Genomic DNA, 24,408 nt, shown 5'->3' with positions numbered 1-24,408 from the left:
TTAGAAACCTTTGCTAAATTATGTATGCTTTTACGTAAGTTCTAACACTTTGCTGATAACGTCAACTACAAACCGCTAATCTGGGTCGCTCGCAAGCGGAAAACGCGCACCACACACCTCGCACCGCCAGCGCACAGGCGACAATTGATTGCCACCCAGAATAGTAAATGCGCGTCTCGGGCTAAGTGCGTTAATCGCTGCTCTCGCGTCACCAACACAGGTTGTTAGCACAAACGTGTACATATGTATGTATATACAAAGCAATGCGCTTAAGTAAATATTATTTTAATTTAATTTTATTTCATTTTTTTAGCGCTAAAAAATGTCCAGCGCACTTAAAGTGAACCGCGCGCAATCGCTAAATAATTACGCTGAGTGCTGCGGCTGCTCTGGCGATTTGCACTTTGTCGCCTCGCCATCGCATGTGCCAACGGGGTTTTTTTCTTGCTGCTCTTCCACAAACACATTTTTCGCATATTTGTATAATTGAAAATTTATCGCTCGTTCCAAAGCTAGCAGAAAAAAAGTCGAAAACCCAAAAACAACCACAAAGATTAGTGTTTATGGAAGCGTAGAATGGCACTGATTTTTTTCTCTATAATTTTTCAACGCCGCTTAATTTAAAACAACAGGTGCGCCAAGTTTTTTTCCGTGCGCCCTCTCTGTATTCGATTTGAGTGCTATTTTTTGTCAAACAACGCATGTCAGCTCATTTCGACGCATATCACACACACACACATACTAGATAGATAGATGGTACAGTGGCGTGCGTGTGTGCGTTTGCGCGTGTGTTGGCTGCGTGCAGTCTGGTCGCCTTGAAGTGCGAGCAGACACGGCGGCCGATTGTGTGGCGACACATTAAGCGCATTAAGCCAACAGAAAACAAAAAGCACAAAAACGAGCGCAAATTAGTCGACAATACGGGTGGAGGGGCAGTGAGAGGGGGTTAGAGATTTGTAAAACAAAAACGAAATTTGAAATTTGAATGAGACTGACTGACTGACTGACTAGCAATACACCGCCGTCGCATGTGGCCGCCCCTTTTGAGTGATGTCAGTTGAACGTTGGATGGCGGTTGACGCGGTGAGGCGGCAGTGCAATGGCTGGCATACAAGTGCGCCAAGCGGTAAGCCTGTTCATTGACACGAGCTTTTAATGCAAAGACAGCGTAGTCGCATGTTCGTGTGGCTGTTCGAGTGGCTTGCATTAGATAGCCAATTATTTAGGCGCTTTGCTGCACGTCACTCATACGCCATGTTGACAAGCAGGAGTGAAAGTATAGTACGCAAGGCGAGCAGTGCAAAATCAAAGTATGTGCTCACTCGCATTGTTTTGCACATTTCTGAAATTGGCGCAATTGGAAACGCGCAAAAAGCATAATTACTACGTTGCGAAAAATATTTATAAAAAAATGGAGCAGGAATTAAAAAAAAAAATAGCAAAAAAAAATTTAATATTTTCAAACAAAATTAAAAATTAATTAGTGTGCACATTACTCATTATACTCAAAATGTTCAGAAGATAATTTGATACAATTCTTTTTTTATATAATTTTTTTGATATTTTTATTATAATTTATTTGCGCAACGCAATTAATTAATTATTAAAAAAATATGTTAATACCTGCCATATTTCAATAATAAATTCTATACTATATAGAATTGAGATAGTAATAAAATAACCAGTTTCATGAAAAAAGTAGAAGGCGAACAGATTGCCAGCAATGACGAAGTTTAACTCATACATAACATATCAAAAACATATACCGTTAAGAAGAGTATAATTGTGTGAGTCCACAGCAAAATGGTACCAGTCGCAGCCGATATCAACACCTTAGTTCGTACAAAACACACAACAACAACAACAGTTAATGAGCACAACAGCGATAAAGACAGAGCAATGTACATATATGTATGCATTTATTAACCGTTACTGATAAGCAATTGTATAAATATGGGGTTTTACAATTAAATAACACATAACTCAGGAAGACGGACGGGTTTCGAATGGATTTTTCGCTGTCATTGATGAAATTCATAATAATACTAGAAGTGCCATTTTGTAAAGCACATTCGCTGCAAATACATATTGATATGTACATATATGTATAGCGCTGTTGAAGGTGAGCGAACCGCCATAACCTCCACTCAGCAGCAACGCCTCGTAGCTGGCGTGTATACGCCCGTATTCACAGTTATCAGGAAATTTTTTTTAATAATTAATATTCCGCTTAATTTGCTTTCCATGTACATATAAATTTATATAAATCAACGACAAGCATACGAATACACACGGGTGGGTGCTCGCTCGACGCCGAAGAGGTCACAGCGCATAACCTGAGACGGACAGCTTCATATTCGCTGGTGAGTCGCTGACACGGGAAGCATACTCATTCGAAGGCAAAAATAATAATAATACTTTGGAAATAAATTAATAAACAAACAATTGAATTAATTGTGGAGCGACTAATTAATTTACCACATGTTGCTGCCGGTTGTTGGGTAGTATGCGAGGATGTTTCTTGGAAAACAGTACACTTTTTTGATTGTATCACGAAAATTGTGGTTTCTATTTGTACATATATACACGGAGCTACAGAATTTTTTCTCTTTTACATTTTTACTTTTTTGTTTCCCTTCATTTGCTTGTTTCTGCTGCTGATTGCTACTTCATATCGCTCCATTCCAATGTATTGTATTCGCGGCCGTCCAATCATCAAGGTGGTTACACAATTGAGCACATCCGGTCGTTGACTGTGTGTTTTCGGTGCCCTACAGTCACCGTCCTGAGCGCGCGCAGTCGCGGCCGTGCTTGACTCATGCATACCTTTGTGATTATGAATGCTGATTTCAATAAAATCAAAATGAAGTTCATGAACTCTCCACTTGAAAAATTTCACTTACTTCCCTTCGCTTTGATTTCGCATATATATACATACATACAAACATATACATACATACATATTCATTTTATTAAAGCAAAAAATATTTGGACGTGATCGCGTCATTTCATTCGAGTGCATATTTTCAAACCGATAAGAGTTAATTTAAGAATTTATTTACTATAATTATGCCTCACTATCAACACACACATTTCATTTTCTGAATTTGTATATGTATGTGTGTGCTGATTTCATGATTAACTCTGTTTACTGCGTCATTGTGCTGCCTTCGTGTTTAAAAGTAAATAAGTGCCACTGTAATGGCGGCAAAGGTAGGCGTAATTTCCTATCTAAATGCAGTCATTTACATATACATATGTATATGTGCATGTGCTTATCCTCTCTTACCTACCAATGAGCTCAGCATTCGTTCGCTGCATTGACTTGCATAGTCGTTACTGAGCAAATGCCAATAGTTGAAGAGTAAACAGGTGTAGAAAATGGTTGTGTGTGCATACATATAAGCGCTCATTTGTTGAAAGCCGCAACAAACGACGTTATTTGTTGGCGTTTGAGTGTGAGCAACCGCAGACAGGTAAACTAGTTGGAGAGCAAAAAGGTTGTATAAAAAAATGACTGTAATGGAAGATAGAGGGAGAAAGAGATGCAGAGTTAACACCTTAATATTCTTATTGGCCAAGAATAAAAAGCAACTGATCTCAGTTGAATGAAAAAAAGATTTTTTTTTTTTGAAAATATAAAAAAAATTATTAATTATAAAATATTAAAATTAAATTAAAGTATTAAAGATTTAAAAATAATAGTAATAAACAATGTGAATTTTATATAAATTTGTCAATTTCATCAAATGCATTTAAAGTATATAATATATAATACCCAAAATTTATTCTATTTGCAACCGATAAGTTTTGTTTTGTGGCCTATTGTGCCATCGCTTAAGACAACTCCGCAGAATATGCCATCACTCAAAGTCAGCGCAATGATTTATTTATTTTCACATTAAGTATTCTAAAAACAATAAACAGGTAAGCAACAGCAACAGAATGTGCAACACAACGGAAGCGGAAATGTACATTTGTTAGTGTTAGAAACAAAGTTTAAAATAAATTATGTAGATACATATAGCGCACTTTTCCCTCCAAACAAGTCAATTCGAAATTTGTTTGTTTATTTTCCTGTTCGAATGTGTCCAAGCTGCTGGCTGACGGGCTAGTGTATTTAGATAGCGTCGAGTACCCAAATGTACAAATGTGAAAAACATAAACAATTTGATTGGATTTGTATTGTGGATATGTAAACTATAAAATGTTAAGAAATTAAAGGAAGAACTTAAGAACTTAATTTTTTTGAAGTTGTGGTTTTAAAATATAATTTTTCAAAAAATTAAATTTTGAAAAAATAATTAAATAAAAAAAAGTATTTCAATAAAAAAATAAATATATTAATAATAAAAAAAATAATATTTTAATAATAAATAAAAAAATAATAATTAAATTAAAATATAATAATAATAATATTTTAATAATGCATTTAAAAATATATATATATATCAATAATAGAATAAAAAATATATTTTAATTATAAAAAAATAAAAAATGTTAATGTATTAAAAATCTGTGTTTTTTTCTATTAAAATATGAAAGAAAATATTTTATAACTTTATATAATCTGTATCAAAATTTGCTTTACAACTATTTATTAAAGTTTTCTAAAATACCACACACTTTTTGTCACACAATATATATACTTAATCGTAAATTTTTTATGTGGCCCACCAGTTATTTTATGTACTGTTATAAGAACACTTTGAAGTTTATCTCCCACAATAGTTTTAACGACCGCATGACTAATTCTCACTTCAATTAACAGTTCAAAAGCAATACTCACATTTTCATTGCACAAACACACACACAAACACATGAATATGTGAACACAGGGACTCATATAAGATGAAGCATGTTTCTAAACTAGCTTTTGTAGCTTGGCACTTCAGCAATCAAGTAGCAAGCATAGTAAAATCAAATGACAGCTACTGGCCACTTCCGCCAACCGCCCGCTTCCACCATTTTTAAATACAATCAACATAAAAGTGAGCAGTTAAAAAACTACAAAAGACATTTTATTTACTTACATGCATACATATGCATATGGATGTACGAAAATTATTTGTTGTTGCTGCACACTTGGAGTAGTAAGCGTGCCCAGAGTAGAGCTAAATGATCACGCGCCACACAACGCACGCTTGTCGAATACAACAAAAACATTCATATGAATAATGTAAGGCACAATAAAAATATAAAACAATTTGAAATGCAAAAATTTTTATTAAAACTATTAACGAAAAAAAACAACAACAGACGCCACCATCGTCATGCTGATCACGATCGCCAAAATAAACAATCGCTCAGTCACTCACTCCGGCGGTGGCAGCCGTTGGTTGGTTGGCAAAAGTAGTCATCTGTCATAAAGGCACGTAGTATATATGTATGTACATAACGGCACGTATTTGCACACGAATTAGACAGATATATATATGTACTGATGTATCTGTTGTGGCATCCAACCATCCATCCATCCATCTGTGCATTGATCTAATTTGCCTTCCAGCGCATCTCGTCACGCTCACGTTGCTTACTATGATGAGCCACTCGCCGCTGCTCCGGTGAAATATGATTCACACTTTCAATTAAGACGATCCAGTAACAACAAAGCGCTAAAAAAAAGTGTAAGAAAAATACGCGTAAATTGCATGCAATTATTATGTGAGTAAGAATTTAATTGAAATGGCTAAAGCCATTTAAATGAATGCCATTGTGGCATTGTGCGGGTGAGTTTGTGCCCGAGTTGGCATTACATTTTGACACCTCGATTGAATTGGGGTCGCCGACTGGCGCGCACGCAGCTGGGCGCATTCATATGTGCTCGCAGCCACATAACTGTCATTCAAATAGCTAACGGTTAGTTTGTTTTACGTCAATAATGGCAATCAAGAGCGTTCTCTCTAATTATAGGTATTCTATTCTAGTTATTCATAATTAGTTTTCGAGAAAAAAGCACACTCTTAGAAAATTATTGGAAGAAAAACCGGTTTTTTTCGAAAGGAATTCTAAGGAAGTAAATATCGCATCATTAATGATCATTACCACGTACATTATTATCGTTATTGTTTTTGTTATTATATTTGCTTTTTCCACTTTGCCAGTAACTTCTAAACAAGTCTAACTCATATTAGTGTCACTGTGCTGCCCTGATCTTCTAATCTTGCTGTCAACGCACGGAGATTTTATTTAACCTCCAGTTCCCTCTTCGTCTCTCCTGATTTTTCTCTTCAAATTCTATTTATTTTTCTTTCGCCTTTCTTTGCTAACATAGTTTCCATTTTACGGCTGTGCTAGTTCGGTGCTCTTATTATTATTATTGTTGGTGTTGTTGTTGTTATGTGCCTTATTGATGCAGTTTGTGTCGATCACTGAAATTTTGTTTTGAAACACACATCCATCCATCCACTTGTTTGCATATTTGATCTTTTCTGTAGACATTTGCGTATTTTTGTTGTTGTTGTATATACATGTATATATTCTTTTATTGTTATTGCTGTCGTTTGAGTGTGCATATCAAAGCGTGCACATTCTCAAAAATTAGCATCAACCATAAAAGCGACCAAAGCGATCTGCTGTCAGAAGAAGGTGTGTGCCACACGCCAAGCAAATTATTACATTCCTTAGTGTTTAATGCACTCTGTTGTGCTTTGTTTGTTGTACATACAAGTGAGGGGGATAAGTGGCTACGGAAGGAAAAAAATATTTTTTTCGCCTTTTGAAGTAAAACTACTTTTGTTGTGATGGAATTCGTTGGACCTTCATATTTTCTTATAATTTTCATTTATTTTATGCGCTCTCCCGCTTTCCCCAACTGTTTCAATTTCTCCTAGTTTGAGCCTTTTCATAGTATATGTTAATACATTTGAGTGCATCCAGCCACTTGAACGCCGATGAGCACACCTTGCGTTCATTAGCTGCTTCCGCTATAACAACAACAATTGGCATTCTTGCTAGCTTACAGTCTTACTTACTCACATACGCTCGCTCTCACACTGACGCTCTCGCTTGTTGTTTTTTTAATGAATAAAATGCATTCCGTCAATTTTAAATTGCATGTTTACCTCCATTAGCGATGACTCAACCAACCTGACGGCTGTCATTTCAGTTACCTTTTGAGGCGTTTCACAACAAAATGAAATATTTTAAAATTTATTCAAAGATTTTTTTTTGCTGTGCTTAGAACTACTCTCAATTCTTCGATATTTCTCATTCATACAACCACAAAAGCATTGAAGAGCTAATTTTGAAATTCTCAATTACACCACTTTCATGGCATCATGATACTGTCAAGCCCCACCTGCTGCCCCATGCGTAACTCAGCTGCTAATGGGCATCAATCGTGAAACATTTCCCTTTTGCGCTGCATTTCCAACTCGTCACTCAACAGGCGTTGGGGGGGGAACGCCAGGAAATCATGTCATTTACCTTTGCGACTGAGTGCTGGTCCACATAAATATGCGTGTAAACCGCAGCTTGTGTGCACTGCAGTTGGAACAACTGTCATGGGAATAATTTTCTCTCACTGCTTTGACACCTTCAACTTTGCTCCCATTATTCATTAGCCGCGACCATTGAAAAGGGGGGATCGTGGAGAACGACATGTGTACGCTTACAAGTGCGTTTATTCCTCGAAGTGTTTTTCGTTGTTTTTGTTTATTGTTCAAAAAATTATTTTGTGCCAAATATGTTTTATTTTATATTTAGAAAGTATAAAAATTAATTTTTTTACCAAACTTTCGCATACGACTCTGTGTTTTGACTTATTTTTTGTCTATTTTACTACTTTTTTCGTATTGTTTCCTGTTTATTCTATATAATTTTATGCCTCCAATTTTTATACACCAACAACAAATGCATATTTTTTATGCTCTCCTACGTGAAGGTGTGTTTTTGTTTTTTTGTTGATCGCCTATGATCGCCCGTCCATCGCGCTGTTAATTCGGTTGGCATTTTATTATACCTGTGCTGTATTTTTATGCACGGCAAGCCAAGCGCGTATTTTTTATTAAACATTATTAATAGTATATGGTGCACACAGTAAAAGTTCGTTAAATAATGAGCGTTCTTCTTTTGCCTAGCAGCGGCGGCGTTCCGAGCAGCTTTCATTTGGTAAATATTTATTTGTTGCTTTATCATTTTTTGTTTCGGCCGTTTGGAAAGCATAAATTTACATTTTTGTTGACATCCGCCACATATTTCTATAATTTAGCCGCAATTTTCATTTGTTTCGCCTTTTTATTGCCATAACTTTTGCCAACTTTTTTCTGGCTTTTCAGCTGATTTTTGTTTGTTTTTATTTTTTCTCAATGGCATTTTTGCACATTTTTATGGAATCTAATGCTTTTTTTGTGCGCTTTGCATTTGTATTGTTATAAATGCATTATGCCAGCTAATAAATCATTTAGTTTGCGCTTAAGGCTATTATATTTTGTTCGGCATGATTTAGTTGTGTTTGCTTGAATTTTGACATAAAATGTCCATAACCCTGTCCACCTCTCCACTGAGGCTTGAAGTGTCAGAGCTGGGCATTCAAGAAATTTGAAATTTATTATTTAGTAATATGAAACTTATTTTTAAATAAAAAATTTAAAAAAATCTTTAACAAAAAAAAAATAATTCGAAATCTATATTTAATAAAAAAAAAATTATATATTTTTCAATATAAAAATAAGTTTTTAAGCTGTAAAGCTTTCACACACACTATTCTCCCTGAAATACTAAAATCCTTATCAGCAAGTTCATTCAGCTTCATTCATTGATTTAGATTTTTTTTTATTATTCCATGATCTCATCACAGTATTGAAAAAGAAATGAAATACGAAAGCTGGAAACACGTGGAAATACTTTTGTAGGTACAAATCTGATAAGATAACGTAACCCGCTAGCTGTGCGGCACGTAAATGCGTAGTTAGTTACCTCAATGCTGAGCGCGAATTTAGACGGGTGCGCGGCCTTATCACTTTTAGACGAAAACATAGTTCAAAACTCACGCGGAATAATTACTTCCGTGAATAATATATTTGACAATGCGATTTGGCGTGATTGTTGAGATTTGGGGGGTATTTGTGAAGAGTATCAACAGTATCAACCTAATAAGTACATACAATACATTTTTGAAAACAGATTTCTTAGTATTTTCAGTAACTTTGGCGACATAACTATATAAACTCTGCTGCCGATCCTATTTACTAATACACCTTCTCTTTTCTCTCTTTACAGAGCTGCAAGATATGCCACAAAGCCTTCGCCAATGTGTATCGCCTACAGCGTCACATGATCAGTCACGATGAGTCCGCCCTGCTGCGCAAGTTCAAGTGCAATCAATGCGATAAGGCCTTCAAATTCAAGCATCATCTGAAGGAGCATGTGCGCATCCATTCGGGTGAGAAGCCGTTCGGCTGCGACAATTGCGGCAAGCGATTCTCACATTCCGGTTCCTACTCCTCGCACATGACCTCGAAGAAATGCATTAGTATGGGCATGAAACTGAATCCGAATCGCGCTATGTTGAAGGCGTTGGAAAAGAATGCGCCCGGCCAAAACGCGAAGCGGTACAATGCGAACAATGGCGGCGCAATGAATACAAGCGCTGGACCCACGGAGTCTAGCTTAAATGTGGACGCCGCGTTGTCAGCGGGTTTGCCATCACATATGAACTACTATGCTACGGATGCCAGCGATGTGGCTATGAATGGAGGCACGCCACCATTTTATCCGAATATATTGCAGAAATACGATGATTACAACATGAATGCCATGAATGCTGCGCTTTTGGCCGCATTCCCGCATCCGTTTTACAGTTTGGGCCTGAATCCGCGCTTATCCCCCTACAACATACAACGTCTGCTGGAACTGACGGCAGTGGGACAACAACACCAGCACCAACAGCAAGAGCAGCAACAACAGGAGGTGCAGCAACGCGAGGAAGAAAGCCTTAGCGAACGGGAACAGCAACAGCCCCAATTAGAAGAGCACAGTGAGCGCGTTGAAGATTCGATTGATGAGACAAACGAGGAGGAGATACCGGATGAGCCCAAATTAGTGATGGATTTAGATGAGAGTGAAGCTAAAGAGGGAGATCTTGATGATGAAGAGGAAGTTCAGTCACAAAAAGTCGCATCGGAGGCGGAAGATCATTCCTATCTTATTGATGAGGAGAAGATTGAAAATTCAGAAATTGAAGCGAGACAAGATGAGTCGCTTAAATCGCCCGCTTTGGAAGAAAACGAACAGACTAATGTGAGACTAGAGAATAATGAAGTTTCGGAATCCACCGAGCAAAACATAGTACCACAAATAAAGCTGGAAGAAAATCGTCCTGCCACACCAGTGGATGAGGAACGCGCTGATCAAGTGGAGAGTGCGAAAACTATGCCTGTTATCAAACAGGAATTAGACAGCACGGTCGAAATGGAGCAATCTCGTCCAATGGAAACCTCAACGCCCACCAGCAAAGTAGAACAAGAATCACATAATGAATCCAGTGCATGCAATGCAACTGAGCTACGCTGTAGCCGCTGCGACACGCAATTCAATCACCAAACAGAGCTAGTGCAACACGAAAAAGTGCTATGCGGTTTCATCAAGCAAGAGCTACAACATTCCTACCAAGAGCAACACTCTCAGCGACTGCAGCAGGAGCATGAAGAGGAGCTGCAGCAGCCGCAATCGCTTGTGCGGTCGCAACACAGCATGGATGACTCCGCCGAACAATCTGCCATCTCAGCCACCTCTCTATTGCACACCAGCGACGCTGAAGACTACCCGGATGAGCGGGATTCCCACTCGCGCAACGACTGCAATAGCGAAGGCAGCGAGCGCAAAGTACGTGTACGCACGGCCATCACCGAGGAACAACAACAACAGCTGAAGCAGCACTACGCCATGAATGCGCGCCCCAGTCGCGAAGAGTTCCGCATGATTGCCGCACGTCTGCAGTTGGACGCACGCGTTGTACAAGTATGGTTCCAGAACAATCGTTCGCGCGAGCGTAAAATGCAAAACTATCAGCAAGCGAATGGTAAACTGCCTTTGGCCCCAACCGAAGCGAGTGTCGCCTCAGTGTCAACAGGCTTGCGCACAGGAGAAGAGCAACCGTTGGACTTGTCGTTGAAGCGCGATTGGCCTGTAGCAGCAAAGCGCAATGGCATGCAACAACAACATTCACCACTATACGGTATTGCGCCAATGCAAAGTGTCAGCGGGAGCAGTGATTTCACCGAAGCTATTAACTTGAGTCGCAAAATGTCTGCCTCGATGTCACCGCCCTCTTCGCTCTCGCCATCGTCCGCCGCATCCGTACCGCAGTCACTCAAGCAACACGCGGCTGTCTACTTTGGCGCACCCTCGGGGAGTCATCATTTCCAACGACGAACACCATCACCAAATGAGGCGCCATCGCTAACACAACAGCAACCAATCGCACCGCGCAGCGTGAGCAACAACAATAACAACAATAGTTTCTCTGCCTCACTAGCCGGACATCTGCCACCGTATATGCTGCCTACCGGTGCACAGCGGAGTATGATGCCTATGGATGCGATTTTCCGCATGACACCCGGCGATTATGCCTGCAATCCGCTCATCAACAGTATTAAATTTCCCGACTATCGCGGTACCAGCCTCAGTCCAGGCGGTTCGGAGAAACGCTCTTGGCGCGACGATGACTCGCGTATCTCACATGATGACGACTACATTGGCGGTGGCTTGCTGCCGAAACCGAAGCGTCCCAAAGCGGAGACACACGGGCATGCAGGTGATCCGGACTTGCCATTTGTGTGTGATCAATGCGACAAAGCGTTCGCAAAGCAGAGCTCGCTGGCGAGACACAAGTACGAGCATTCCGGTGAGCAAAAGCGCCATCAAGTGCGCCCCTCCTCTTCTGTACACAGTACGAAGTTTAGGCATTTTTACTGACCGCATCATTTTTTCATCTCTTCAACAGGTCAACGCCCCTACCAGTGTGTAGACTGTCCGAAAGCCTTCAAGCACAAACATCATCTCACCGAACACAAGCGGTTGCATAGCGGCGAAAAGCCCTTCCAGTGCAGCAAGTGCTTCAAACGTTTCTCACATTCCGGTTCCTATAGTCAGCACATGAATCACCGTTATTCGTACTGCAAACCCTACAGGGAATAGGTAAACGACAACTCAGCGCAAACAACATCCGCCTCCACAAGATCGTCGACAACAAGAACTGCAACGAATAACAGTAAATCAGCGCATAGACGCAATTCAGCGGCCGCTTCGCGGAATCTGCTCAATATCGCTGACTTTCGCAAGAAATTCGGCACTCAAGCCAATGGTGCTCTCTATCACCACCATCTGCAACAACAACAACAACAAACGGCGGCCGCAGCAATGGCGAATGCGGCGTTTCAGCAACGCCAACAACAACAACAGCAGCAGAATCAGCGGCAGCAACATAATGAATTGCAACAACGTTTGCAGGCGCAACGCTTGCTGCCACCGCCACCTCCACCGCCTCCGCATATGGTTTGGCCACCGTTGAACGGTGTTGGTATGGGTGGTATGTTACCGCCGCCACTTAATCAGCAGTTACAGCAACAGCAGCAGCAGCAACGTACACAAACAGCAAATTTGCCGCCACCGCCACTGTTGCACGGCGCTCACGATATGCCGCATCTGAGTGTGAGCGAGACGCCGCTATACCACCAACAGCCCAACCAAATGTTGGATCAAGCGCTGCTGACACCACCACGTTACGCGGGAGCAGCCATGCCAACGATGCCGCCCACAACTAACCATCAGCAACGCCAGCAATATTTTGATTTCTTCAACAACAAAATGGGGCTGCTGAACTGATGGTCAATGTAGCTGAATGGTTAAGAACGTAATACAGAGAGGTGAATAAATTGCAAGCATGTTGCTGAATCGCTGCTTATGCTAATGCTGCATGGCTGCATACAACCTATTCGCGGCTTAATAATACGTGAACGTATTCAGCGCTCGTGTTAGTAAAATGCCAACAGCGCTAGCAAAATGAACTATGTAAACGAACGTTTGCATAACGTGTACACCAGTCAAATTGAAATTTATAAGACGTAAATGGAATTCCGCACTTAAGCTCGTACTTAAGCTATAACTATATTAATAATCGTATTTAGGCTGAATAAGCTCAAAAGCACATTCGAAAACCAAATGCTCATTATACAATGTCGTTAGTGTAGTGGGGAAAACACACAGTAAGAAAGTATTGTATATTTTATTTTTTTTTTATTACTTTAACTATTTTAATGAATACTGCGAATTTTTAAAATGGAAAAAATTATTTTCGGTAAGAATTTTATTTTTGTGCAGGCACAGAAGCTCGTAACAAAAGTACAATGGAAAGTGTACTTTGTAAATGCCACAATTTGTTAGTTTTAAAAATTGTTTGTTCTTCAGCAAACAGCCGGTAATAATTTAATAATTTTAATTTCTAAAATTTTAATATTATTTTCATCTTCATAAAATGAGTAACCTTTCGTTTTAACGAATTTATTATTAATAAAATTGATAATATTATCAATACTTTTTCGTATAGTCTAATAATCTTCGAACTGTGCATATACGCTTTTGAAAGTTTAAAAAAGTTTAGTTTTGAATAATTTTCGACATTCACAAGCAATTTCGTTGGCCAGTACCAAGCAAATACTCGCTCGAAAATAATTTTTAATTTAGTTTTTAATTATATTTATTTGTAAGTTTCTAAATATAATTTAGTTAAAGGAAACAAGTATTTTTTTAGTTATCGAATATTTTTTTTTTTAATTTTTTAATATATTAAATTTTGTTATATTTTTTTTAATATTTATGCATAATGTTGGGTTTTTAAATTTTAATTAACTGTCATTAATTATACGATTATAATTAATTATCATTAAATACAACTAAAACAAAGATTTCCAAATTTTATGTTTCGATTTCTTATATAAAAAATATTAAAAAAAATTATATTATTTTATTATATATTTTTTTTAATATTTTTACTTTGTTTTCGTATTTCAGTCTAGTATTTTTTAAACATCATTTTAACAATTCAAGTGGAAAGTGTAAATAGTGTAAGTTTACACCGACTACTTTAGTATTTGCCCGCACAATAGATTTCCTAAAAAAGATGTAAAAAGCAGAAAAATAGTATTCAAACATTGTATTTTTAAAAAACACACAAACTGTATTAGACCACTATGCAATAGTATATTTTCAAGCCATAAAGTAATATTTATTCATTTAAAAGTTAAACACACACAAACATACCGTCAAAATCAAAATGACATGCCATTTACACTTAAACGTTCGTTTTGCTTTAAAACTGTTACTTTACTTTACTGTTAAAACAAATATTGAATATTTTTTATAAACCCCTTCAAACAATGTAAGCGATTGAGGTTAGGGTGTATACCAGGAAATCACTACGACGAGCATTCCACAAGCGAATCTGGTGTGTAAAGTGAAAAGTTCTCAAACACAAAACGAAGCTGCATGAGGAACTTGATTAAGTGTAAATTTTGGCATAAGAGATTAAAAAATTAAAATTAAAAATCATAAAAAAAAATATTTGAAAAAATAAGTGAAATCCATTAAAAAAATTTAAAATTTAAGAAAGAATTAATTTGGCCTTATTAAGAAACTTATTTGGAACTTTAAATGTGCTAAAATTAGTAAATAATATTAAAATTAGTTTTAGCTTGTAAATTGCGGAATTGTGTTGTAGGTGAGTTTGAAGTTAAATTAAAAACAAAAAAACATTACAAAATAAATAACTTGAGGTAAAAGCGAAAAATATAATAGAAAACAAAAAAAAATGTTGTATTAAAACATAGCAAAATTTTTTCACAAACTTTTAAGCTCGAGTTATTATACCAAAATACTTTAAAATTTAAAAACATAAAATTTAAACAAAATAATGTTTGCAAAAAATAAATTAACTACTTAACCTACTTGTAAAAAATCATGGACAATAAGAAACTTTAAACGGAAATTTAAATGAGTTTCGTAATAAGAAATTTCCAAAGCTTCCTCGCCATATAAATATTTTACCTGCATTTGTTTTTGTAAATTAATTCACCAAATCAAATTGACACTTTATCTGTACTAAAAAAAATATGATTCCAATGTTGCACTATCCCTTGTTAAATTCATACGAATAACACAATCGAAATGAACTCACACAAAATACAGGAAATGCAATTACAACGAATCACAATAGTAAAAAATACAACAATACAGTTGCAGTTAAAATAAACAGCAGGTTAAGGATATGAGATATATAAAAAATGTGCCAAAATGAAATGTACACAAAATTGAAGAAACTCAAATGCATAAAAAAAAGGTTTCCTAAACAACGAACTCATTTCGTTTCTTCCTCAAGCACCCATGAGAAGCACAGTTAAAATGAAAATTTTTAAATTTAAACCAAAAAAAAAGTGAAATTTAAGTTAAAAAATAATAATTTGTATGTCGCCACAAACCACTTGTCGCAACACTAACTATTTCCATATACTTACGTATATGTTTCCTTAATTAATATTAATTTTTTTTATTTTTAAAATTTCGGTTTTAAGGTTTTGGGTATTTTTTCGCAAAGAAATTATGCCCTCTATATCCTGACCGTACAATCAAGCTAGAAAATCCAAAGACATGTACTGTTCGCACAATAAGTGTGGCAATAACGCCACCGCAGCCCTCAACGAAGGTTGTAGTTGTGTGTATGTACGCTTAATTTTAAATATATTTTAAGGTTAGTTTTACCAAACCCTCACGACTATTATGTATTTCTTATTTGTAAGTGCTCGTCTTCGTACTTGTCTGTATATAGTTGTATGTGTTTATTATAATGTAACGGTTTTTTTTTTACCATAAAAAGTGAATTCTTAGCGGCCATAAACTCAAAAATATTGAGTGAAATCAAATTGATGAACGTAATTATTAGAAAATAATTACATTAATTAATAACTTATGTATAGAGCATATAAATAAACAAGTTTAATTACACAAAATTTGAATGTTAAATTAAAACTAAAGTTGAAATTAAATTGAAAAAAAAAAAAATAATTTTTAAGCACAAATTTTTCGGCAGCGTGCAAGCGTCTGAAGAAATTTGTTTTAATGCCTTATAAATCGTTAGTTATAGCAACAAGTTATATTTAATTAAAATTAAAATAAAAACAAAAACATTATAAATCTCCAATCTACAATTCAGCGCAAATCCAAAGAAATTAATAACAAGCTTGGAGGTTATATAAAAGCAACAGTGCCATAAAGTTAAAATATATGAAAGCGAAACCATAAATATTGCTTTAAGCCCACAACAAACAAACTGTATGTGTTTCTCTGTTCAATGTTATTTTTGAGTTGTTTTACTGCATAGTTTTAAGTAATTTTTTAATAATTTTTTACTGCTTGTTTTTAGCTTTGTAGACTTTTCATATATCTCTCTCTGTACATTGTGTGTATGTATTATTAATTTAAAACTAGTTTTATTATTATTTTTAATTATACTTAAGTCTTTGATTACAATATTTCATATGTATGTACATACATTGGCATATGTATAAATGCAAAACGCTTGCAAAACAAACATTCAAGTTAAAGAATGAAACTTAAGCTCGATTATAGCTATTTTTTACTAAATACATTGAACATTAAACGTTATATATACTTAAATAAATGACTAATTGAAAATATATGTAATTATGACAGTGAATGAAACAAATAAATAAATAAATGAATATATATTATATACAATGCATTCTTGGCGTAAACGTATTTTAATCGAAAATAGTTTAAAGAAGTATAAAACGAAGCAAATGCGTTGAAGAACATTCATACATGCATGCATACATACATATGTTTAGGTGTGCAAACCAAAACAAAATACACATACACACACAATTTTTGTCTTAATGAATTTACAAAACTATTATTATTATAACAATTATACAATTTACAACATTAAAAAATACGAATGAATGAAAAAATATAAATAAAACATAAAATATATTGAAAATTAAATTCATGAATTTTATTTATATGGACGGGATTTGGGATTGTGATTAGAAGGATACTCATATGACATATCTTTCTTGTATGCTTAACTACTTCTCGTTAGCAGAAAATGTCTGGTTGTTAATAATGAGAGTTAGCGGCGTTAATTTTTCACAATTTTATAGCATTCATTTACTTTTTGTATATATTTTGACTTACCAGCAAATACGAATATGATTTATTCCTTCATAAAATGTGTTGCGGTTAATTTTTTCCACTCATCCTTAAGAAAAATTCTGCTAGGGCAGATTAGGTATTAACCTCTGTTTGATGTGCGTACCCACTTACAAGTCACTTCATTTTGCATGGACACAAAGACACTTACTCACGCTTCATCGAAATTATGAATTCATTCACTCAATTCATACTGTTGTAAGGTATATAAACATCTAATCAATTTGTTTTTATAAAAAAAATATAAGTTAATTGAAAACAATCGTTGAACACACAAAGAATTTCTTTAAATTACAAAAATTTATAAATCTGTGTATCCTCTTCCGCGCAATTATTTGACAAGCTAACGGAAATGCCAAAATGAAATCGAAACAGAACAAATTGAAATTGGAATTGAAAATAAAATCTCATTGATTAATATGAAACAATTAATTTTATTGTAATGTAATATCTAATTTATATTTTGTTAAAATAATCTATTTATAATTTTAGTGTGTAAAATTTTATAATATATAAAAAACTAAATAAATTACCAAAATTTCGGAAATATATGCCTTGTACAATTATTTGCAACACTGCGTTTCATTTCCACTTCATACCAAATATATTTGCAACTCTACACAAATGTCAAACGCACTTTGTTGTAAACAGCTGACATTTTATTTGTGTTCTTGTTATTTTTGTGACGCATTTTTGTTCAAAATATTAATAAAGTTACTTTTAAAGAGATTGTTGTAAAATAAGCAGTATGTTGGGCATACAAAATTATGGCAGTTCGTCGGAAAGTGATTCCGAAGCAGACGAAGCCACCAATAAAGTGTCTACTGATAACGATGCGGTCGCACATTTGAAACCTGTCGATCCCGCATTGTCGCTTGCTAAGTCACTAGCAGTGTGTGCTGCACCAGAAGTTGTGCCGATGAACGCCTGCGACGTAGCGCGTACACTCGATCCTACGGTGAAAGAAGTGACATATAATCCAAAATTCGAGGAATTGTATGCACCTGTGAAAGGTCCGGAAAATCCAAATTTGACACAACAAATGCGCGCGCCGCGCAACACACTTTCTGGGTATGTGGAAAAGGCGCACATTAACGCGTTTGAATTTGAAAATCAGCGACGCACATTTCACACTTATGGATATGCGTTGGATCCATCCGTCGACGAAGTTGTTGACGGGCAAGCATTTGTTGGTGACTTGCAATCCGCGTATGACGATGACGGCAAAACTGTGTTTGAATCACCGAAGCAGAAAAAGAAACGCAAACAAGATAAAAATGACAACCCCGAAGACATAGAAGGTTTCGTCGGCCCTTGGGGTAAATATCAAGATGAACAATCCATAGCACGACCAAATGACCAAGAGAAAGCAGAATTGGAAGAGATTTTAGCGAAAAGACATAGGCGCAATCGTATTGTTGAGGATAAGCCATTGGAGGAAAAATCTGTGCTTCACAGTAAGTTGTTTAAAATAGCAATGCTTATAGGTATTTAATATGCAAAAAATTTAATTACAGTCAAAGATGCCTACGATTATCAAGGACGCTCGTATCTGCATGCACCACACGACTTGGGTATTAACTTGCGCTCAACGTCGGCGCCCAACAAATGTTTCTTACCCAAATCACACATACACACTTGGACTGGGCACACGAAAGGTATTTCCTCAATCAAATGGTTCCCACAAACCGCGCACTTATTACTATCGGGCTCCATGGATTGTCGTGTAAAGCTGTGGGAAGTGTTCGGCGAACGACGTTGCATTCGTACATTCTCCGGCCATAGACAAGCGATCAAGGACGTCGCATGGAACAATAAAGGCACGAAATTCCTCTCTGCTTCCTATGATCGTTATATAAAACTGTGGGATGCCGAAACCGGTGATGTTATATCACGTTTCACCGCACGAAAAATGCCCTTCTGCGTCAAGTTTCATCCGGACAATAGCAAACAACATCTATTTGTCGCAGGCACATCTGATAAGAAAATTATTTGCGTAAGTTCTTTACTGATGGCAAGAAAAATTTTATTTTTTATTAACATTTAATTCTCATCCACAGTGGGACACGCGCAGCGGGGATATTGTGCAAGAATATGATCGCCATTTGGGTGCAGTCAACACAATTACTTTTGTCGACGAGAATCGACGTTTCGTTACTACCTCTGATGACAAGTCCATGCGTATTTGGGAATGGGACATACCAGTCGACATGAAGTACATAGCCGATCCCACAATGCATTCCATGCCGGCTGTAACGCTTGCGCCGAATGGCAAATGGTTGGCATGCCAGTCGTTGGATAACAAAATCGTGATATTCTCCGCTTTAAATCGTTTTAAAATGAATCGCAAGAAGACATTCAGTGGTCACATGGTTTCCGGCTATGCCTGTCAGCTCGACTTTTCCCCCGACATGAGTTATTTGGTTAGCGGCGATGGCGATGGCAAATGTTATATATGGGATTGGAAAACAACGAAAATGTACAAGAAATGGCAGGCGCACGAGGGTGTGTGTATCAGCACAATGTGGCATCCGCACGAAGCAAGTAAAGTGGTGACAGCTGGTTGGGATGGCCTCATCAAGTACTGGGATTAGTTGAAGAACAAACAAAAACAAGGACACTCCATAGCGGAAAACGTTAAGTACTGCACACCTCATACAGTTGTAATAGTTTTATATGATAGAAATAAAAACAAAAGAAATAACAATCATAAACATGGATTATGAATACATTTTGAAGACTTACATATATCAATTTCACGAAATTGTTAGACGACAATTTATTCTGCAGTAGCTGTGTATTTGAATATAATATTTTAAAGATAAATGCCGAATTTTTTAAAAAGAAATTATACGTTTAAAAACGTTTGCGTTATCAGTACTTTGACTCAAGCATTTCACTCAATCAAAACAAAAACCAAATTTATTTGAGTATTATTTTACTCAAGTGAGAAACTGAATTTCATTTAACTCCACCCAGAGCCACTCAATTTCAAATTTGTTTACACCATTTTTGCATTTGTTTACAAACAATTCCACCTTCTGCGACAAGACCATGCGCCAAGATGCTAAACAAAATAACTGATAACAGCGGGGCATGCGCACTGTGGCCAAAAGTCACTGTCAAATCGTGAGTATTTTTCATGTAGCTAAACAACTGACACCCCTATAGCTTTATTAAATAAGAAAGTGATACGCCATATGTGATTTGTCTACGAAGTGAAAATAATCGATTTTAACAGCCGCGTACAATTTCCATACAAATTAATAGAAATATTTGTGAAATTAAAACCAAAATTCCAATTACTACTCGAAAATAACACTCGAACTTATTTTTCTTGAAGTGAATACAACGTTTTTCATTAGCGACCGTTAAGTGGAATAAGTGAAAAATGTAGTCACAGCAGACCACTATTTGTAGTACAGTTCATGGTCGTTCGGCAATAATTGTGATGTGAAAGTGAAAATGAAAATGAAGTAAACACAATTATTTTGCTTGAGAGCAGTGTTTGAAAACTAAAAACCAAAACAAATATTTTCACAGCATATTTAGTCCCATTACAAAAGCATCTCATTCCCTCACGACTCCTCACAGATTAGATAACAGTAGCAAAAAAGCGCACTAAACTCCAGCTCCCACCAGCTAGTAACAAGACAAGCACATCCAACACAATTAAAAATAAAAAAAAAACTGTCGACAGCACCAACAATAACACCATATTCATTACAATCTTACAATCACCGTCCTTCCTCATCACCAATAATATCTTAGAATACTATCGCTTCCGCTCTAGATAGAAATCGCTAATACCAAACAAGCACCATCGCCACTCTGTAAGTGCTGTCACAATGTCCAAACCACCCACAGACACCACGGGTCTGGGCTACTCATACCACCTGCCCTCGGGTGGTTTACTTTTACGTCTCAAGAATTCCCTATCACAATTTAGCGATCTATTCAGTGAGTTCAACAGATATATTGCACCGGCCTACCATCATGATCGATGCGAGCGTTCGGTGCATATGCGTCTATATTCAATGCAAAAACGCGAATTCGTTATGGTATTTCTGGGATTTCTAATCTGTTTCGGTTTGGCCATTGTAATTGGTCTCACCGGACCACCCATTACAAGCACATCGGAAATCACCGCCAAAAATATACTGGCGAACACATCATTGGCTAACAGTAAAACGGTTTTGGCGACGGGGCCATTTGCGATGAAATCACCACTCATGACCACATACTCTCAGCAACTGTGGCTGATTGCCAAATTGGTGACGGACAACAATGATGGTAAGTTGAAAGGCGTTATAGTAAAGTAAAAAGTAATAACTAGTCTATTTATGTAATATTTTTTTACAGACGAAAAGTATGATAAGAGTTTCCATGTGAGCGTGGCCATAGATGGCATTACAGAACAACACAAACCTCTGAGCATACTTCGCGCCGATTCAGTTCGTAACCGTACTCGACATTTGTCCTGCGTGCGAAACGATTGTGAGGAGTTTACGATACTTCATTTGGGCTTTCTAGAGTATGCACATTATATAATCACTGTGCGTTTCTATGGACTGGAGACCTTCCATCAGAAATATAATATACGCAGCATAACATTTTATGTAAGTTTTCTGGATATTATTATTTCATTAAAAAAAGAATAAAATATTTATTTGCTTTTACAGTTCAAAACTTATAGCCCCGAGTTTACACAAATCGAGATATGGTTCCGCTTCATCTTTCTATTATTTACGTTCATTGTAATTGTAAGTATATGTAATATGTAAGACCTCCATAATTCGAATATGTACCTTGTTTTGAACATACATAGTGTTGGTACGCTCACACGCTCCGCAAATATCCCATCTACGATTGGTCTATTGAACAGAAATGGATGTCAATACTCCTACCACTACTCTTACTGTATGACAGTAAGTATGAAAACAATAAATAAAATTTAGAAATTTTAAACAAGCTTGTGTCTTCTTTCTTTTTACAGATCCATTTTTCCCATTAATTTTTCTAATGAACTCGTGGTTCCCAGGCATGTTGGACGCTATCCTTCAGGCTACATTCCTGTGTTCCCTACTCATGTTCTGGCTTTGTATATATCATGGCTTGCGACAGAATGAAAGACGTTTCATACGGTTCTACTTACCCAAAATCATCGTTATATTACCAATTTGGCTATGCGCCATAGTACTGGCCACTTGGGAGAAATGCAACGAGTTACGCGATCCCACCTATAGTCACTTTGTGGACACTCGAAATTATAATGTGCGTATATGCTAACAAATATAGCACTTTTTTAATTCTATTTTATCCTTGTAGGGCTTCAAGTTGTTCTTTTTCATAGCTGGCTGTATGTATATATTGTATTTGGCCTTATTAGTGTTACGCGCCTATACTGAGCTCAGGTCGATGCCTTATTTTGGTAAGCACTCTGCAAATACACATTTGCTTTAAATTTAATTGTGGAATAGTTTAATTTTAAAATTGTGTTACTCTAGATATGCGCCTGAAGTTCTTAACGCTCTTAATGCTCTTCGTCATCTCAATTACCATATCGGTAACAACATGTCGCTTTGGCTTCGGCATTTTGGAGGATAATTTTGTGGCCACTCTTAATACCACCTACCACAGTTCGGCGCAATTCATGTGTTTCTATGGGCTCCTGAATTTTTACCTATACACAATGGCTTATGTTTATTCTCCGAATGGGCGCTTTTCACAAGGTATATCTTATTATTTATGAAGAAGCTTTCGTGACTAAAAAAAAATGTATTTCAGAAGTCTCTGTAACCAAGGATAATCCCGCATTTTCGATGATTAACGATTCAGATGAGGAGGTTGTTTATGGCTCGGAGGACGAGTCGCGACGTCCTCTTACTGTGGGCAACAAAAATGATTACGATAGTGATTAATTAGTAAGATAATGTCATAAGTTGTATTTATAGGCGAATTATTTTTCTGTAGTAAAATACGAATGTTTCGTATTTCTCAATTTCCTATTTTGATTTCCTATATTTTTTTCTCGAAACCTGTTTATGTATCTAATATATATATTATATATTTTAAGTTATTTCCTGTAGTTTTTTATGTATGTTTTCTTTTTATGGTTATTTGAATTAATGTTCGGGAAACCGCTATTTACGAACTTTCAAACAAAATGTATTAAGAATATATTAAATACATACATATGTACACTAATCTATGATTACTCAATTATAAAGTTCAACTGACACAAACAATATGCAAATAAAACTACCGTACTTTCTGATATAAATGGAAATAAACATTGGCAATTGGAACTAATCGCATCTATTGGCAAGTTACAATAAGTATGGAGTTGGGTCTTACTTCTAAGTTTGCGTGTTGTAGATGTATAGGGGAGGACATTCCTCCAAAAAATTTAAAGAATACTGCTGAGTGAACACTTTCTGGCTAGTTATATATCGCATCCGTTCTTATTTTATGGGCCCAACTGTCGTCAGAACACGAAAAACATAATTAAGTTAAAACTAAAAACTGAAAGTGCATATAAATATAAACAAATACCAGCAATCCAGATAAATTGATATTCATATGTATTTATTGATTTAGTATTTAATATTATTAGAAACACAAATGTTGTAAATATAAAATTTACGCTCCACAAAAAGTTTTCTTACAGTAATAACGATTTAATTAATGTGGCAGCTCGGCTACATGTTGCTAAACTAACAGGGTTGCACCCAGCAATATAGCTGAGTAATCAGTAACCGCCAACATCTATTGTCAACAGTTTTTTGTTTGTTTTCATTTGACACTCGACCAATTCGGTTTCCCTTTTTGATATTCCTATTTTATTTATCATTTGTATTTGTCCGCGCAACTTTAAAACAATGTTGCGCGCAGTATTTCAAAATAAAATTATCTTTTTATTCGCGAAATGTCTTAAATAAATTAAATTAGTAAAGTGAAGTGAGCAATAAATAAAGATATATAAATAAAGTAATTTCAAAAAAGTGTACGTGCGGACGTAAAGCAGCGTCGCTTTAACTAGCGAAATTCTTTATATAAAAACGTATATACATACTTACACAGGTATTTCTTTACCAAATTGCTGTGTCAACAGAAAAATATACTAGCTGCAGATATTTTATGCATGCAAGTTCTCAACTTCGACTTATGTATATGTATTGT

The 24,408-nt window shown here is 36.2% G+C and overlaps 5 protein-coding genes across 9 annotated transcripts in view; all 5 read left to right on the top strand.

Moving 5' to 3' along the window:
- Window positions 1-12,141, top strand: part of LOC105218609 (zinc finger protein 1) — a 47,587-nt gene extending 35,446 nt beyond the window's left edge. Inside the window, exons 1-3 of one of the 2 annotated variants that reach the window (XM_029044939.2) lie at window positions 7,307-8,112; window positions 9,223-11,848; window positions 11,948-12,141. In XM_029044939.2, the coding sequence (XP_028900772.2) occupies window positions 8,059-8,112; window positions 9,223-11,848; window positions 11,948-12,141 (2,874 nt within the window). In that variant the 5' untranslated portion in view covers window positions 7,307-8,058. Of the gene's footprint in view, window positions 1-7,306; window positions 8,113-9,222; window positions 11,849-11,947 lie in introns of those variants that run through there. The other variant, XM_011194311.3, reaches the window with a different exon arrangement.
- Window positions 12,142-12,363: 222 nt separating this feature from the next.
- Window positions 12,364-16,571, top strand: LOC128919922 (putative mediator of RNA polymerase II transcription subunit 21). Its single transcript, XM_054225656.1, has one exon. It carries the CDS (start codon window positions 12,364-12,366, stop codon window positions 12,826-12,828), a length of 465 nt encoding a protein of 154 aa, XP_054081631.1. The 3' UTR covers window positions 12,829-16,571.
- A 1,282-nt stretch (window positions 16,572-17,853) lies between these two features.
- Window positions 17,854-19,955, top strand: LOC105218626 (pre-mRNA-processing factor 17). The gene is made up of 3 exons (XM_011194333.3): window positions 17,854-18,683; window positions 18,744-19,222; window positions 19,287-19,955. Exons 1-3 carry the CDS (start codon window positions 17,975-17,977, stop codon window positions 19,818-19,820), a joined length of 1,722 nt encoding a protein of 573 aa, XP_011192635.2. The 5' UTR covers window positions 17,854-17,974; the 3' UTR covers window positions 19,821-19,955.
- A 149-nt stretch (window positions 19,956-20,104) lies between these two features.
- LOC105218636 (transmembrane protein 181) lies at window positions 20,105-24,237 on the top strand. 4 transcript variants are annotated; one of them, XM_054225655.1, is made up of 9 exons: window positions 20,105-20,702; window positions 21,188-21,519; window positions 21,589-21,845; window positions 21,909-21,989; window positions 22,055-22,154; window positions 22,223-22,500; window positions 22,555-22,657; window positions 22,734-22,958; window positions 23,014-24,237. In XM_054225655.1, the coding sequence occupies exons 1-9, from the start codon at window positions 20,692-20,694 to the stop codon at window positions 23,145-23,147; spliced, it is 1,521 nt and encodes a 506-aa protein (XP_054081630.1). In that variant the 5' UTR covers window positions 20,105-20,691; the 3' UTR covers window positions 23,148-24,237. The 4 variants fall into 4 exon arrangements, with proteins under 4 accessions (XP_054081630.1, XP_054081628.1, XP_054081627.1 ...); XM_054225653.1 differs by having other exon boundaries at window positions 21,176-21,519; XM_054225652.1 differs by having other exon boundaries at window positions 21,020-21,519.
- The window catches only part of LOC105218659 (myosin heavy chain 95F), a 29,936-nt gene continuing 29,684 nt past the window's right edge, over window positions 24,157-24,408 (top strand). Inside the window, exon 1 of the mRNA XM_054225648.1 lies at window positions 24,157-24,309. The gene's annotated coding sequence lies outside the window, so the exon portion shown is untranslated. The remainder of the gene's footprint in view (window positions 24,310-24,408) is intronic.

This window comes from Zeugodacus cucurbitae, chromosome 2 (assembly GCF_028554725.1).
Source record: "Zeugodacus cucurbitae isolate PBARC_wt_2022May chromosome 2, idZeuCucr1.2, whole genome shotgun sequence".
Classification (NCBI taxonomy): Eukaryota; Metazoa; Arthropoda; class Insecta; order Diptera; family Tephritidae; genus Zeugodacus; species Zeugodacus cucurbitae.
Note: the sequence above shows the minus strand (reverse complement) of the source record. Positions and strands in the feature narration are given on the sequence as shown.

Excerpts from the sequence above, each read along its gene's own strand:
- LOC105218636 (XM_054225652.1), top strand. The coding sequence starts at position 21,075 with ATGTCCAAACCACCCACAGACACCACGGGTCTGGGCTACTCATACCAC. Across the intron at positions 21,520-21,588 it reads GGTGACGGACAACAATGATG|ACGAAAAGTATGATAAGAGT; the intron begins GTAAGTTGAAAG and ends ATTTTTTTACAG. Across the intron at positions 21,990-22,054 it reads TATTTACGTTCATTGTAATT|TGTTGGTACGCTCACACGCT; the intron begins GTAAGTATATGT and ends GAACATACATAG.
- LOC105218626 (XM_011194333.3), top strand. The coding sequence starts at position 17,975 with ATGTTGGGCATACAAAATTATGGCAGTTCGTCGGAAAGTGATTCCGAA. Across the intron at positions 18,684-18,743 it reads GGAAAAATCTGTGCTTCACA|TCAAAGATGCCTACGATTAT; the intron begins GTAAGTTGTTTA and ends ATTTAATTACAG. Across the intron at positions 19,223-19,286 it reads CTGATAAGAAAATTATTTGC|TGGGACACGCGCAGCGGGGA; the intron begins GTAAGTTCTTTA and ends TCTCATCCACAG.
- LOC128919922 (XM_054225656.1), top strand. The coding sequence starts at position 12,364 with ATGGCGAATGCGGCGTTTCAGCAACGCCAACAACAACAACAGCAGCAG.